Source organism: Erpetoichthys calabaricus, chromosome 8, assembly GCF_900747795.2.
Source record: "Erpetoichthys calabaricus chromosome 8, fErpCal1.3, whole genome shotgun sequence".
Lineage (NCBI taxonomy): Eukaryota > Metazoa > Chordata > Cladistia > Polypteriformes > Polypteridae > Erpetoichthys > Erpetoichthys calabaricus.
The window spans coordinates 39,223,556-39,241,355 of NC_041401.2; the positions used below are offsets into that span (position 1 = coordinate 39,223,556).

Consider the following 17,800-nt stretch of genomic DNA (forward strand, 5'->3'; position numbering starts at 1 on the left):
GTGTTGAGTTTTATTCTAGATTCCCTTTTTAATTATTTTATTATGATGATTATACCCAAAATTACCAAAAAGGACCCTCTGTTGCATATTAGGGCTTCCTTCACTAAGAAAGTGAAGCTTCTGAGAGTGATAACCCATCTCCTTCAGCCATTGGTCCATTAATGAATGTCAACTTCTGGTCTGATTGTTTCTTAAATAGTGTAAAGAGCGGAAGGGGTCCTCCGGAGTCTGGGAGGAAATGATGTCAGAGGTCCTACTGGCTATCCTCCTCCACTCTGGGACTAAAAATGGAAAGGAAGTTAACAGCTGTGTCACACCACTCTCAGTTCCTCCATTTCTTTGCTGTGTAGAGTTCACAAAATGCTCCCTGGGCTTACATGTGTTGCACGCCATCAATTCACTCCTTTTCTGAACCTTCTGATTCTGTTGTTCCAGGGATTCAGGGTGTCGGAGCTTGTCGTGTAGTAGTAGTAGTACAACTGAAAAGATGAAGCAAGACAGGAATCATGCTCCTGTCTATCCTAGAGTACCCTCAAGTGTAAAACATTACATTCCAACAACTTTGGTCAGTTTAGATTCACCAGATATGCCAACGTGAATGTCTTTGGGATGTGGAGGACACTGTGGTATAGCGGGTCCGCAGGTTAACCTCTTAGTGTTCTGTTTTTAAATAAATAAATAATTGAATGTCTGGCTTGATCTCTGTGGGTGTGTGTGCTCACGCAGTTGCGGGAGGATGGTGAGACAAGACACACCGGCACGTGAGGAAGCGGTTTGTCTCGATTGCATCATCGGCTTTCTATGGTGCGCAATCGAGGTGCTGTGCGAGAAAAAGGAAAGACAGAAAGACAAAGGCAGTAAAGAAAGAAACAAGGTTAAAGGAAGGAGAGAGAAATAGGTAGGAAGATGGGAGACAGAGCCAGTGCAAAAGCAAGCAAGCAAGCGCAAGAGGAGGCAGGCAGCTGTGAGGAGAGCCCCAGAAGAAGATTATGCAACTGACTCTCGGATTTGCTGAAGTGAATTGCTCTGGCTGAGCGTTTCAATGAGCTGGAGTGATGAGGGGTGCGAGCGGCTCTCTGTGGAAGACCGGGAAGGCAGCGGGAGTCAGAGGCTTTGATTGGGAGCCTTGCAGAAGCCATGGCCAGTAAGGACCCGAGGTTGGGTTCAGACGGGGAGCCCTGATGTTGAGCCATGGAGCAGCATGGACCCAGACCTACTGTTTAAGAAGGATGGCTGTGCCTGCCGGTTTGGTGTCTTCTTCTCCTGCAAGGTCTGGTCAGGATAAGGAGAGGAGACACCGCGGTAGAGGAGGTTTATAAAGGACAGTTTTCTGCCTGAGCAGTTTAACTTCAGTTTTAATGGATTTACTTATTGGGTTGTTTTTAACCTCCACTGGACACTGTTTTTTGGATTTTTTATGTATTTATTGACTTTTGATGCACTGCACTTTTTAGACACTTAGACACATGATTGATTTTAATAAAGCACTAATCACTTTGCACCTACCCCTTGCTATGTTTGCGTGTTGTGCCCTTGTCTGCTGGCTCATCCCTCGGGTACCTTATCAACAGTGGCAGGTTCAAGAGGCTCCCGGGAGGACCAGGAAGTGTGGAACCCACCCGCGCCATTACAAATACCCAGAGTGCTTGGAGAAAACCTAAACAAACATGGGGTAAACGTACAAACTGCATCCAGGCTTTGACCAGGCTAAGATTCAGACCACATCCCCAGAGCAGCGAGGGTGTACTAGTGTGCCACACTCCTTCAATACACTTTAGAGTGAGAGGCATATTGTATATGACACCCTGAGACTCCCTCAGTATTTAGCAAGATGTGCTGAGTTGTACAATTTATAAGGAGAGGTATGCACTGTTCTTTGCACATTATTCTGTATTCCAGCAGTAAGGTAGATATTTCAGTTAAGGAAGACTGATATTTGGAGATAAGAAAGACAGAGGTTTTGAAATAAAATAGCTTTTATTGTAGAATGCTAAAACAATTATGATGAGAACAGGCCATTCAGTCCAACAAACTTATCCGCACTGTTCTTCTAGATTGTCTAAAAATAACATCAAGTCAGGATTTGAAGGTCCCAAAGTCCCGCTCTCCACCACACCGCTTGGTAAATTTTTCTATGTGTGTCTATGGTTCTTTGTGTAATGAAAAACTTTAACATTTGTGCAAAACCTTCCCTTAACAAGCTTCTAACCCTGTTCCTGTGTTCTTGTTGCAGAATTTATTTTAAAGTAACAGCTGGAATACACTATACTAATTCCCTTTAAAACACTTCAGTCATGTCCCCTTTTAATCTCTGTCTACTTAAACTGAAAAGGTTCACCTCCTTCAGCCTCTCCTTACAGCTCACACCTCTCACTTCCACAATCAGCCTAGTCGCTCATCTCTGGACAGTTCTACTCGCTAAGCATGGCACTGGAGACTGGCGGTGTGTTGACGACACATGCAAGTCAGATTTCATTGTGCTCTGTACATGTGACAGTAGCAGCCCTATGAAGCTATTTAGTTAGATAGATAGACAGATAGACAGATAGATAGATAGATAGATAGATAGATAGATAGATAGATAGATAGATAGATAGATAGATAGATAGATAGATAGATAGATAGATAGATAGATAGATAGATAGATAGATAGATAGATAGATACTTTATTAATCCCAATGGGAAATTCACATTCTCCAGCAGCAGCATACTGATACCAGAAGTGCTGCATGGGCACCCGGAAGCATTCCAGGTGCATTTGGTTCCTCTTCCGGCAGCACTTCCTGGTGTTGTGGAAGTGCTGCCATCCAGGGCTCCAGGATCGTCCAGGAGGTGGCCACAGACCCCAACAGGGTTGAGGTTCTAAGCTCTCCATCTGTGGCCCTGATGTAATCAAGGGGGGGCTTCTCTTTTGCACCCCGGGAAAGATATTGCTCCTCTCCCAGTCCTTCCCTTGTCCAGGCATCCTAGTGTAGCAATATCCCCGGTCGTCTGCTACAACATATACCAGCTGAGACCAAGACAAATACTGTAACATAATAATTCTAAACCCACGTAATCCAACTGTGGGTCACAGGGCTGGAGCCCGTACTTGTAATATTGGGTGCAAGACAGGATTCAGCTCTGAACAGAGTGCTTGTCTATCAAACGGCCCACTCACGCACACACCCACACTAACATGGGGGTCTACTAGAGTCAGCGGTTAACCTGGTAGTACAATACCTCACAGGCATGGGGAGAATATAAAAAGTCCACCTGTAAAATGACTAGACCTGAGATTGAAATCCAGGTTGATGAATCTGGGAGGCAGCAGCACTGACCATTGTGCCGCCATGCTGCCTGTGAGACTGATACAATACTTTATATAGAAGCACAGACTATTATAGGATACATTGAACTAAAATCCATCATCAGTCCCAACCCAAAGGTGATAAATGTGAGCTGTACATACTGAATTTGATACTATCTGCTCTAAAAGGCATATCATAGTGTTTATGTCTTTAGTATGTTGTGTGTGACTGTTAATATGGTGCATGTCCTCAGTTTTTACGTGCAGTGAATACAGGACCCAGTATACATGTCTGTATATACTGGCCAGTAGGTTACTGTATGTGATTACAAATGCCATGTTTACTTTAACAGTAATCAATACAACATAATGAATTTGTGGAGTAGTCATGGGATAGATACACATGTTGCCGGCTGAGAATCACTAGACTTTACTGACATCTGCTCATTGCTGAAAGCATCGCTGTCATGGAGGAGACAGTAACCAGCCCTGAATGTTATTCCAGTTACTATCCGCTCAATTTAGAGTTACTGATCAGTGTAACACGCATGCCTTTGGGACGTGGGAGCAGAAAGGGAGTTTCCAGAGAAAATCTACACTTTCCACGTCAGCGATTCAAACCTAAATCTCTGGAGCTCTGAGGCAGTTGTGCCAGTCTCCGTTTCACCATGCCAGCCTGTTTACTGGTACCCTTTGGGATATTCTCTACTCCATAAAAAAAGGGAAGCAGAAACTCCAGTCGACATTGGGGTGACGTACCATCTAAATGAGGCCGTTTAATGCTTCTTACTGGCAGGAGAATTCTGGCCTACATAGGAGCTGGAAGAGATGATGCCAGTTATATAATGCCATTATTCTACTTCTTTTACTTCCTTCAAATTGGACATCTCACTTTTTTTCCTAGCAGGTATTGTTAATTGTTTTAGAACGTTAATACCCTGTGGGCACACGAAAAAGCACATCCATCCGTCAGAAGTGTTCTTTGACGACTTCCACTATAGGATGTTCAAAAGAAATGAGATTAGGAGAAATTCTTTGAGGTGGGCTCTGCTGTTCCATGCACTGTAAACCGAACTAAACATTCATATCCTTATGAGTGTTTTCTTTGAATTTCAATTACCTTTATATAGCGACATGCTGAACAGACGTGTCAGTCTTCATAATGCATGCCTTTTTTTCCATACCCCGATGTGCTAATTCATAATGTTGTTCTAAAGGCCGGACAGTTCATTATTAAACTTGGGCTTCTCTTCTCTCTGGTTGACTGTGTGATAAAGGAGCTATATAGCGCCCAACCCGGCACTGACTGACACAGAGGCACCTGTAACATCCAAACAAGACTTTTATTTTCTTCAGCTGGAGGGCACGTTTTCCCCGTGAACCCCCCAGCCACAACACAGTCCCAGAAGCACTTACTATAACACACAGTCCTCCACCTTGGCACCACCACTCCTCCCAGGCAACCTCGTCCTCTTCCTCCCGATTCTGGCTCCTGAGTGGTGGTTGCTGGCCCCCTTTTATCAGGCACCCGGAAGTGCTCCAGGTGGTTGATTGCTGACATCCAGCTGCACTTCTGGGTAAGGAGAAACCAGTGCCCAAAAGGGGCCAGCCGCTCCTGTTGCAGCACCCCCTGGCGGTGCCTGCGGAACCCCACAGAGCTGCACAGAACTCCAACTCCCATGAAGCCCTGGGGGTGTCCGAGGCACCGCTGTAACCCAGGGATGCTGCCATCTAGTGTCCAGGGGGAGATACTGGGCTTCCCACCCTTGTCTCTCTGGCAGATGTGGCGAAGGGGCATCCTGGCCATCTGTCACAACTGTCACTTTGCAAATGCTCGATCTGGTGGGTTCCGATGTGTTTTTTTTTTTGGGCTGGTTGCTAAAGCCCCAACCAATAACTTTTTTTTTCCAGTCACACATTTGACTGAATTTTCTTCCTTTTTTTATGATCATGATGAGATAATTACACACCAGCGGAAGTGCTTAATAAGAGAAGTCGTGTAGTAGACACCAATTGAGCAGAGGAACGGCTCCCTCAGCGTCGTCTTCTTTGTGTCCTGATCTCTTTTGTAATGATTTGCTACTAGGACAATGGCTCCCAAATTATGCACTCCAGTCCTAATTTAGATAAATACAGTAACTTGCCTAATTATGGTCTGTCCCCTTGGTGTCTGTTCTTTAGATGAGTAACTTGGTTATTAATTTCCCTGGTGTAGGGCTGCCTATGGGGGACAGGCTTATGCTCATATTTTCGTCTTGCTTTATAGAATTACTTTCAGAGCTGGAACCATTCAGCTTTATTGCTTCAAGCATTTTCCATTTTTAGACTGTAAAGCATCAATAGGTTAACCCAATACTTAAAAAATAAAACGTACACATCAGATCATTCACATTCAGGAAGGATTTTACTCATTTAGAAGTTTGATGTGTGCCAGCCAGCCATACGTTTTCAGTAAACGGGGTTAGCTCAGTTGGTGGCCCAGTGGTTAGTGTGGCAAGGAAATAAACGTATTCAATGCCTAGTCAGGACTGCATGTGCATTTTTTTCTTGAGACTCTGGTTGTCCTCCCACATTCCCAAATTGTGTAGATTGATTGTTTAGTGACTTTAAATTGGCCTGATGTGAATGTCTGCATGAGTGTGTCCTGGATCACTGAATCTGAGACACCTTAAGAAGACAAACCTTTCATACAACCAGTTGCTTGAAAAGGGCAGCGTCATGGCATAGTGGTTAGACCTGGTGTCTTCCTGGGCCGCCTGGGGTTCAAGCTTTGCCCCAGTAACTGTAGGAGTGGAGTTTCTCCAGTTTTTCTTGCATATTCAGATTAGGCTAATTGGAACTGTACATTGGCACAGTGCACAGCAAGTGAGTGTGTGAGTGTGTCCTCCCATCCTGTGTTGGTCCCCACCTTCCATGTTATTTTTCCATGATAAAAGTTACCTTTTCATGCCCTTATAATCAAGTAGGCAAATTCTGCAAATGAACAGACAGATGGAGGAAAGTACAGTATAGGCATGCTGTCACTAAAAGACGGTAATGACAGCTTCACTGAGAAGTTATCCCGTCTCACAGGATAATTGCAAAAATAGCTGGAAACCATGCGGGCCAATGAGGAGAGCTGGGACTTGAAATCTCACATTACAGCATGATGGTTGAGCAGGAAAGAAGAGGTATGAATAATAATGTGTTATTTCTGCTTCTCTGCCTCAAAATGTTATTTTCTGCCTTCATTCAGTATTTATGTAGAGAGTTAGTCTATTCCTTCCAGATTTCAGTGTCATTCACCAACTCATTGCAGTTTAATAGCCTCAATGCGACTCGCATGTTCACATCAGTTTCATTTTTATTAGAAATGCAAAATGATTCAAACACATAAGAGCTAATAGATTTAGAAATCATTTGAAAAGCATCTGAAGTCTTAAAGTCTGCATGTCATGCTGGAGTTTCTGTATACAGATATTTAATATTTAATATGATGCTGAAATCTGCGCTGCCATCACTGCGTCTCGTGGCCCAAATAAGTTAAAAGAACTGATTAGAAGATTAACAATTTACAGAAAAACAATGGATATGAAAAAATTAATAAATTATTAATAAAATTGATTCCAGAGTTACTCCATCCATCCATCCTCTTCCGCTAATCTGAGGTCGGGTCGCAGGGGCAGCAGCTTGAGTAGAGATGCCCAGACTTCCCTCTCCCCGGCCACTTCTTCTAGCTCTTCCGGGAGAATCCCGAGGCGTTTCCAGGCCAGCCGAGAGACATAGTCTCTCCAGCATGTCCTGGGTCTTCCCCGGGGCCTCCTCCCAGTTGGACGTGCCCGGAAAACCTCAACAGGGAGGCGTCCAGGAGGCATCCTGATCAGATGCCCGAGCCAGCTCATCTGACTCCTCTCGATGCAGAGGAGCAGTGGTTCTACTCTGAGCTCCTCCCGGATGACTGAGCTTCTCACCCTATCTTTAAGGGAGAGCCCAGACACCCTACGGAGGAAACTCATTTCAGCTGCTTGTATTCGTGATCTCGTTCTTTTGGTCATTACCCATAGCTCATGACCATAGGTGAGGGTAGGAACATAGATCGACTGGTAAATTGAGAGCTTTGCCTTACGGCTCAGCTCCTTTTTCACCACGACAGATCGATGCAGAGCCCGCATCACTATTCTTCCCTCACTCGTGAACAAGACCCCGAGATACTTGAACTCCTCCACTTGAGGCAGGATCTCACTCCCAACCTTGAGAGGGCACTCCACCCTTTTCCGGCTGAGGACCATGGTCTCGGATTTGGAGGTGCTGATTACCATCCCAGCCGCTTCACACTCAGCTGCGAACCGATCCAGAGAGAGCTGAAGATCACGGCCTGATGAAGCAAACAGGACAACATCATCTGCAAAAAGCAGTGACCCAATCCTGAGTCCACCAAGCCGGACCCCCTAAACACCCTGGCTGCGCCTAGAAATTCTGTCCATAAAAGTTATGAACAGAATCGGTGACAAAGGGCAGCCCTGGCGGAGTCCAACTCTCACTGGAAACGGGTTCGACTTACTGCCGGCAATGCGGACCAAGCTCTGACACCGGTTGTACAGGTACCGAACAGCCCTTATCAGGGGGTCTGGTACCCCATACTCCCGGAGCACCCCCCACAGGATTCCCTGAGGGACACAGTCGAACGCCTTTTCCAAGTCCACAAAACACATGTAGACTGGTTGGGCGAACTCCCATGCACACTCTGCTAAGATTGTAGAGCTGGTCCACTGTTCCGCGACCAGGATGAAAACCACACTGTTCCTCCTGAATCCGAGGTTCGGCTATCCGATGGACCTCCTCTCCAGAATCCCCAAATAGACTTTTCCAGGGAAGCTGAGGAGTGTGATCCCTCTGTAGTTGGAACACACCCTCCGGTCCCCTTTCTTAAAGAGGGGGACCACCACCCCGGTCTGCCAATCCAGAGGCACTGTCCCTGATGTCCATGCGATGTTGCAGAGGCGTGTCAACCAAGACAGTCCTACAACATCCAGAGCCTTGAGGAACTCCGGACGTATCTCATCCACCCCCGGGGCCCTGCCACCAAGGAGTTTTCCAGAGTTACTCATATACAGTTAAAAGCAATCGAAAACAAGTGTGTTTTAAGTCTAGATTTAAACATTTGAGTTGAAGAAGCTAACCTAATTTCAATTGGCAGAGCATTCCATAACTTATGGCAGAGCCCCCCTGGATGACAGTGGTGCCTCAGATACCCGCAGATACTTTCTAAGGATGGTGGGACTTATATATTTTAAACACATGTTCTGTAGGAAGTGTTACCACCCTGTGTAGTGCTTTGTGCCAGTCAATCGGGTGCTATACTGTGTTGTAGTGTAGGTAGCAAGGAAGGATTCCATTGTGCACCTGTAGAAGTTAGTGAGCATAGATAACTGATGTATTGTGCCCACTTCAGGTCGCCATTGCTGGTGATTTTAAAGAAATTTAAAGCTGCTTACAATTTCTACAGCATCCCTCATGAGGTAGTGTAGATGGGAGTGTGGTCTACCTCCTGCTCCTGAAGTCTATGACCAGCTCCTTCATTTTGCTGATGATAAGGGAGAGATTGTTATCTTAGCGCCACATCTCTACTCTCTGTACCACCTTTGGCCACACAGTCATAGGTTAATCAGAAATATAGCAGTGCCAGCACGGAGGATCAGCATGGAGGAAGTGACGCTGCTGGTGCGCATTTACCAAGGTCTGCCAAAATCTATCAGCTTGATAATCATTTTAAAGATACAACAGTGTTAAATGTTGACCTGTAGCCCATAAACAGGACTCTGGCATAACAGATTTTATTGGCCAGGTGTGATAGGACGGGATGAAGTGTGTGGAATATGGCATCCTCTGTGGACCAGTTAGGATGATATGCCAACTGGAGGGGTTCCAATCCATCTTGAATATTCTGTTTATTGGGTCCCAGCGCCTGTGTCTCAAAGCCACCACAATGGTAGTGACAGCACCAGTGTCTAGTTTAAATGTTTACCTATACAAATATTAATGGAGTGTTTTTAGCCATTTGTTTCACATAATGTGTGCTCTAATATAATTAGGTTTACAGACGAGAAAACACTAAATATGACTTACTGGTTTAATTAAGAGCAAAACTGTCTCATTTCTCTGAACCAGTCATTTTATTAAAAGATGGCAGTGTATCTGCTACAAGTATACGATTAGGTCAATTTGCTCCAGACCACAAAAAGCACAATACATAAATGACAAACCCACCAATTCTTCCAAAAATACTTGATTTTTTGTATATATCACTTGAGGAAGTATTGAATGACTTAAGCTTTATTATAGTTGTATTTTATGTGATACGATAGTTATTCTGTCACCCCTTTTGGTGTCGGGGTCACACCTAACTGTCCTCTTCAACTGATAATATGTTGAAACTGGTGTGAAGTGATGATCCGGTCTGAGATCTGATAACCAAAGCTGTAAAGAAATCCAGGCAAGGACCAGCGCTGAGCCCCCCGATCTCTCCAGCAGAAGCAAATCCTCTTGGAGGCACATGTCTCTTGAGTTCCATACAGAAGCATTCAAAGCCATAACAGTTTCAAGGTAACGCTGTATGGCAGCCATCCAACTTGATAACAAAGGAAGTACAGGAAACATGGCGTTATCAATAATGTATTGAGAGCATAACAGCAGCAACTGGTCCTCTGCTCTTGCCAAGAATCAGAGAGTAATAAGCCAAGAGAAAGTGCGCCCCACTGTGGCATGCAAGTGGAGCAGAGGGTGTGCATGTCGCAAGCCCTGGGAAGTCTTTTTTGTCACAACAACTCCATGCTGGAGATGCTCATGATAAAGACAATGACAGAATGACTTTTTTTTTCCCTTTCTAGCGGAAGACATTTTTCTTTAATCCTGCACTCTTGTTAATTGGTTGCTAGTATTTCAAGTAAAATTTAGTCCAGAGTGTAACATACATTTTTTCATGGTAAGCTGAAAGAAGATGCAAATGTCTGTTCTTTATTTTGTAGATGTTCGACTGGATCAGCCACAACAAAGAGTTGTTCCTTCAAAGCCACACAGAGATTGGGGTCAGCTATCAACATGCTCTGGACCTTCAGACCCAGCACAATCACTTTGCCATGAACTCCATGGTGAGTTTTGACATTTTTCTCTTTCTCATTGTGTGCAGCGTTAGATTAAAATCATCAGAGTTTGCCTCTGGCTACAGGACCAGAGGTTGAAGATGGTGCTGCCAGAGATGTGAAGCAGTCAGAAGGGAGAATGACTCAGGTTCACCTCCAACTTATCGTGTGAAGGCACTATTTTTCAATTTATTACTTTTGTGTGTTAGAAAGGATAGCAGTGAATCAAATACCAAGAATTGTTTACAGTTGTACATGAGAGTTGAAAGACATTTATAGCTTATAACCCAAAACGATAACGGTGCCTGACAGGATTATCTGTGTGACCTTCGAATGGCTGAGGACCTGTAACCACAGATTGTGGGACACAGAAGGGCAGGACATTCAGATTGGAAGAGGTCTCTGCAAATCTAAGTTCTCTTCGCTCTCCTTCCATTGTTGTCTTCTGTCTGCCTAATGAGTGTGGTAACCAGTCTCTAAGTGAACTTCTACTCAATAGCTCATGCTCTGCCATAGGAGGCTTCCACAACTTGGGTCACACTGCTAGGGAGTTTGATGAATCTGTTTGTGAGGCAGGCTTTGAAGGTATCCTTGAATCCATTTGTCTGGTGTAGCAGTAGAGGCTTTTATCGACGTCTTGAAACCTCAGGTACCACTCCAAACACCGGGTAAAACTCCAATTATTATTTATTTTTTGATAATAATGTGCACAAAGCACCCTCCACTCCACACTACACATATAAATCAATACAATAAACCAATCCTCCTCTCCCAGACGCGTTGCCACCCTTCCACCCAGCTCAGCTCAGTGTACTGGTTTCCCAGAGTCCTTTATATAGTCCATGACCCGAAAGCGTTTCTCTCTTCTGTCCATGTGATCATGAACACTTCCGGGTCGGATAAAAAGCTCCTTTCTTCAACCTGGAAGCTCGTCGTTTCTTCTTGTCATATGATCATGACGCACTTCTGGGTTATAGGGCACGTAAGAGTCTGATAGCCCCCTTACAGCAACTCCTGGTGGTCCCCAGGGTATCCAGCAGGGCTGTGCATAAAAAACTAGAAAGTCCATGAGGCCCTGCTGGAATTCGGGGCGCGTCCATGCTGTCGGGAGAGCTCCTCCTGGCGGCCTGGGGGTGAAGACCGGAATATTTAGCCGGCCACCCACCACACTGGTCAACCCCGGTTTTCTGACATATGTCTTATATATCTGGTTCTGTACAACTATATGACAACAAGGAGTTTTTGATTCCAGTGTGTGTCAGTAGATGCTGCTGTATAAATACCTAGATGTCTGATTTAATATCCATGTACTGCATAATAGTTGATAAGCTTCAGACGGTGACGGCTGAGGTTTTATTCGGAACAGACAAGACCAGTTCTAAACCCAGAACCAAAAAAGTGCAACTTTTTCCCTTTTATTAGTTTAAAATGGAATGCAAAGCCTGTGATTATCTATGTACATGTGGAAAAATAGAAATAAACAAGAATCATGCCAGGTAAAATAAAGAATTAGCCTTTGATTACAAGCTCGCTGGAATGAAAACCAGAAGCTACTTTCGTGAGCTTCTTGTTTCCTTTTTCTAATGAATATTTATTAACCATATAGAATCCTTCAAGTGAATTGCTTCGTACAGTCAGGAATTAAATTTGCACACCCATTCCTGCGTTCCATTTTTTTCAATGTATGCACTGTTGCGTTGTGCGAATGTTCTGTAGGAAGTGTAACAAATGTGAGTTTCTCACTGGGAGACATCAGACGTACGCCATTGCAAGGGCTAGCTGACAGCGACTGAATTCTGAGTTGTCACATAATTCTGACCCCTGCCTTTACTTCTTTATATAAAATTTTAATAAGTAATCAGCTCAATCAGAAAATGTCATTTTGATTTACTTTTTTATTGAGAGTAAAGTGATTCTTACCTACTACATTTTACAAATACATTTAAAAGAGCTCAGTTTTAATTGTCTGTGTACAAATTTATCAGAGAAAAGAACAGCAACCTCTTGTTTTTCTGAAATCTCCAGCAGGAAGGTTATAATTAACTGAGCGAAGTGAGATGTTGCAGCATCACGAATGCTAACTCTGAAAATTCCCATAGCTGGTTAATGCAACAATAGAAATAACAGTAATAAATCAAATATTTCTAGATTTTAGTATTTTCAGTAAGAAAATTGGAATAGAATGGCTACGCTAATGAATGATTTCCACATTAAAAGACATAAAGTGCATAATTATACTAATATCATATGGCAGTAATAAGCACATGGTGGACAACAGGACCCAAACTGGGCTACCATTAAAGTGGACGAGAAGCAGCCAGCATAAAAACAATCCCAAAAGCAATACACATTCTGCAAAAATGAATCTTTAAAACTGTGCGAGATTTGAACTTTATTACAGTAACTATTTTTATGAGGTGTAGGTGCTCATAAACAGGCCTGTCACCAGAGCCCTGAGATGCATCCTGGAGACGTAGAGGTCAGCTTGGAGGTGATACTGTGATATATTTGATTGCTTGTTTTAGTTAATAAATTCTGCATTTCTGCTTTTTATTGAAACAACAAACTATTGTTGCCGGGTAAAAGTGGTGGCAGAGACCAATGAGTAGAGCTTTTTACCCACTGTTTTTGGTCCATTATGTTTTCCCCTCCTCAGTTTCCTTCGTTACTCGATTTCATTGCCACATATTCCTCAATGAAAGCCCTTGACTTAATTCAATTTACAGCTTTTTCTGCCTTTTAGTTGTTCACCATGTAATGTAAAAAACATCTACTGCAATACCCATGTCTGCCTGTCTTCAGGAAACAACCTGGCACCCATGGTGGACTGATTTTGTTGTAATTTGGCACACTCAATTAGTCAGAACCGTTGAATTTTCATTGAGTCATCTCAGATACAGCACCCCGTACACAGTCTTACAATTTCAAAACCTCCCATTGAAAAGATCTGGTGAATTTGTGAATGTGTCGACCTTAAAACAGATAAACATCCTGTGTGACTGCAATTTACTATTTCAATTTTACCTTGAGAGCAGTTACTTCAACTTGTACATATTTTTATTTTTTTCTTACTTATTACCACTCCTGACAGCAAAACAGTGAAACACCTGCAGTTGCGCACACTGAAGCAAGTACACCTTGTTGGGGGACATGGGATGGAGTGGAGTCAGTTGTAGGCTGAGTTATATGGCCTGTGTTAATTTATTCAACTCGCTAATAATGATATTCCTTATTTATTAAATATGATTGTTATATTATTTATTGTCAATGTACAAGGTTAGTACTGTCCCTAACTGTGCCAGAATGCAGTGGTAGGTCTCATATGCTAACAGTGTGGCTTCTGCTTCCAGTCCGACCCACTTTCGTCTCTGTGGCTTTGCGGTATTGTGTGTGAACCTCGGCCACAGCAGCTCACTTCTCCTTCTGATTGAAACTGAAGTGTGTAAGTCACACAATGTTCATGTTCATAAAGCACATGTACAAATGTATGAAAGATGGCACTGTGACACTTTATGCCGCAGTGGTTAAACGTGTACTCAGCATTTCCGTTACACTAAAAACAACCTCATGGCATTATGATCTAAAGATTATAAAGATTCAATACTTCTCTGACACTGTGATTTATCAGAAAAGCATGCAGTGATTAGCTGTCTGTCATGTTCAGATGCAGGCAATAATTTTACCTTGAGATTTCAGCATGGGCGGCACGGTGGCGCAGTGGGTAGTGCTGCTGCCTAGCAGTTAGGAGACGCGTTTTCGCTTCCCGGGTCCTCCCTGCATGGAGTTCACATGTTCTCCCCGTGTCTGCGTGGGTTTCCTCTGGGTGCTCCGGTTTCCTCCCACAGTCCAAAGACATGCAGGTTAGGTGGATTGGCGATCCTAAGTTGTCCCTGGTGTGTGGTTGTGTGTGTGTGTGTGTGTGTGTGTGTGTGTGCATCCTGTGGTGGGCTGACGCCCTGCCCGGGGTTTGTTTCCTGTCTTACACCCTGTGTTGGCTGGGATTGGCTCCAGCAGACCCCCATGACCCTTTAGTTAGGATATCGTGGGTTGGATAATGGATGGATGGATGTTTAAGAAATTTGCACAGCAGTTAGTGACCCTTCACTTCCCACACCTAACAAGCTGTAATCTTTACATCACTTGAGTTGGAATCTGCTGTATATGGTTCAGGGACATGATATGTAAAATGGTATTAAATCTGCTTTATGTACACTAATACATGCCCTTCTGTTTTCACTATTATTTTAGAATGTGACTCACTGTTACAAAAATATGTAATAAACAAAATTGTGATAAACAATTTTCAGACTAAGTCTCCGAACATACTCGAGTGTAAATGCCATGCGTACATTTTGCTACTTATTTATTAATATTAAATATTTAGCTGATGTTTTTACCCAAACTGACTGGCAAAGTCATACATTTTTTTAATATTGGTGCACATATAAATTCTTTGGTAATTAAAGTGTGGATTAAAATCCGGTACCTTGACCAATCCATCAGACAGATTGTATGGTATTAGAAAATAAGAGATTTATTGTTCTTGAAGCCTCTGCTGAAGAAAACAGCAGCAATGGGGGATCCTTAAGGGACAAGTGCGAGGGCCCTCTGCCCTCATGCAGGTGAACATACGTATTTATTAAATGGAAATAGCATCCTAGCCAGTAAGCATGATAAAAATGTTTTCACTGAAGCAAGTTACAAGATAGTAGTCCTCTTGTGGTACAATGAGCAGCTGTGCCATGCATTTTTAAAAAGGCTGATCAGTGGCCTGATTGGTTGCCCCTGTTGTTTGTGCCAGATGTGTGCTGTTTTTAATGAGATGATGCCACGTTTCATTTGCTGTGCTCTCATTCTGCTGCTTTTTGTTTTCCAGAATGCCTATGTCAATATTAATCGCATCATGTCGGTGGCATCCAGGCTATCAGAAGCTGGCCACTACGCTTCCCAACAAATCAAACAGATCTCCGCACAACTGGATCAAGAGTGGAAGAGCTTTGCTGCTGCTTTGGATGAACGAAGTACTATACTGGCCATGTCTGCTGTGTTTCATCAAAAGGCTGAACAGGTTAGGCTGCTTGGGGATAAATGGAAGCACATGAAGCAAGCTAAATCAGTCAGTCAATGAATGAGTATTTTATAAAGTCTCTATAGTATGTCAGTGAGCCACATGATGGACTGGACTGGCTGATCCAACTTTGTGCCCGATGCTACAGGATAGACACTGGCGCTCCTTAACACTGCACTTGATAAGTGAAGCAAAAAAACTGGTAGATGGATGTTTAATGAATCCTGTCAGTTCACAGTGTCACACATTGGCAGAGGCCAGGAATGTTAAGTGACTCGCTCAAGGTCACCCAGAGAGTCAGGCATGATGTCTGATCCTATAATCTTGTTATGGTGACTCTACTTTGTCATGCATTCTGAAAGTAATTAAGTCTGGAATACCAGTCGAAGCCAGACATTTTGGTGTTATTTTTTGACTTTTGATAATGACAACTGTATGTGTGTCCATGAACTTTTGAAGTCTGGCTTAACAAAGAAGCAAATCACTTCTTTCTCACTGATTCGTCCATCGAATCTCAGAACTCATTTATTTCAGTTCAGGGGCTTCAGTTACCAGAGTCAGTTCCAGCTACTTTTGGGGAAAGACATGTGATGCCAGTCCATTTTTCAGTACTCTCAAACACTTGTCTGCAATGTCAAAGGTGCTGTTACCTCTTAGGACAACCATATACATACATGCAGAACATACAGATCTAGTAGGGAATTACACCTCAAGCTGTGTTCTTACCTCAGGTCCACCATTCCGTTGAGCTTGGCTACACAGTCCCTTACTAACTGGAGAAGCTTGCTCTGCTCTCACCCTCTTCATAGCAGAAACTAAGCCTTCCCTTTAGAATTCCTATTTTCTTTTTTCAAATTCAGTTTCAGGCCCCTGTACTCCTCTGCCAGTGAGCCTTTGCCCTAACTTATCTCCAAATTGGAATCTGGCAGAGAACAGCTATTACACCCAGCCCGGGAGTCACGTCTGGAGTCTGTAATGCTCCGGTGGAATCCCAGACCAGTGTTTTCTGGGAACCCATCGAAACACTTTACCCTTAAGTCTCCTCTTCCATTTAAAGAACAAGGTACCTATTTCAGCATCCCGGCCACCTGCCGTACCGCAAAATCAGCATTTAAAACAGTCTAACGTGAAAAGAACAAAACTCCCTGCAGCAAACTGCAGTCTGGCCTTATCTCCCAGCAGCCAATAACATACTAGCAGGGATGCCATCAAGTGGCCTTCTCTGAGATCTTACGACAGCACTCTTTTTAATGTTTATTGTGCACCTGACTTGGCAGTTGAACTTCTGTATCTGTTAGTTTGTATCCACCAAATAGCTACGGACAGAGACTGAAGGGTCAAGCATGTGAGTTTCACCAAAATGGTTAAAAAACAAAGAGAGAGCTGAACTAATGGTCGGTGTCTTTAAGAACACACCATTTAGAATGGCATGAATGCTACCTAGACATCCTGATTACACATAAACATACACAAGAAATGGATGTTGGAAAATACACCCAAGCTAAAGTAAAGCAGTGAAATCAAGTTGAAAAACAAGATGAGATGGATATGGAATGAAAGACACAGTATGATAGACATATAAAAGTGTTGTATTAGATTGGTGAATATGAAAGACATTCTGTGATCTACAGGTAAATAGACTCACTGAGCAAGTTATTTAGAACATTATACTAATACTGCATAGGGTCTCCTATTGCCCTCAAAACAGCCTCAGGTTTTTGTGGCATGGATTCCACAAGATGTTGTAAACATTTATTTGTGATTCTGGTTCATGTTGACATGATTGTGTCACACAGTATCAGCAGATTTGTCAGAAACCCAAAGGTATTCTATTGGATTCAGATCCGGTGGCTGGGAAGGCCAAAGAAGAACATTGAATTCATTGTCATGTTCATGAAAGCAGTTTGAGAGAACTTTTCTGTTGTGACATGGTACGTTATCATGCTGAAAGTAGCCAGTAGAAGATGGTTAAAGTGTGGCCATGAAATAATGCACATGATCAGCAACAAAGCCCAAATAGGCCATGGCATTCAAGCAAGTGGTATTATTGGGCACAAAGCATGACAAGGAAACAGCCTCCACACTTTACACCACTACCACCAGCACCAGCTAGGACTGTTGATACAAGGCAGGGTGGGTGTATGGATTCATGCTGTTGCCAACAAATTCTGACCCTACCATCTGTGTGCCTCAGCAGAAATCATAATCTATCAGACCATCAGGCTATACTTTTCTAGTCTTTAACTGTCCAGTTTTGGTGAGCCTGTGCCCACTGCAGCCACAACTTTCTGTTCTTGGTGGACAGGAGTGGAACCTGACATGGTA

General features: G+C 43.4%; 1 protein-coding gene across 6 annotated transcripts in view; it reads left to right on the top strand.

Annotated features, from left to right (window-relative positions):
* Positions 1–17,800, top strand: part of kalrna (kalirin RhoGEF kinase a) — a 797,086-nt gene that overhangs the window by 355,657 nt on the left and 423,629 nt on the right. For all 6 annotated transcript variants that reach the window (XM_051930993.1, XM_051930994.1, XM_051930990.1 and 3 more), the window contains exons 6-7: positions 10,294–10,416; positions 15,284–15,475. In XM_051930993.1, the coding sequence (XP_051786953.1) occupies positions 10,294–10,416; positions 15,284–15,475 (315 nt within the window). The remainder of the gene's footprint in view (positions 1–10,293; positions 10,417–15,283; positions 15,476–17,800) is intronic.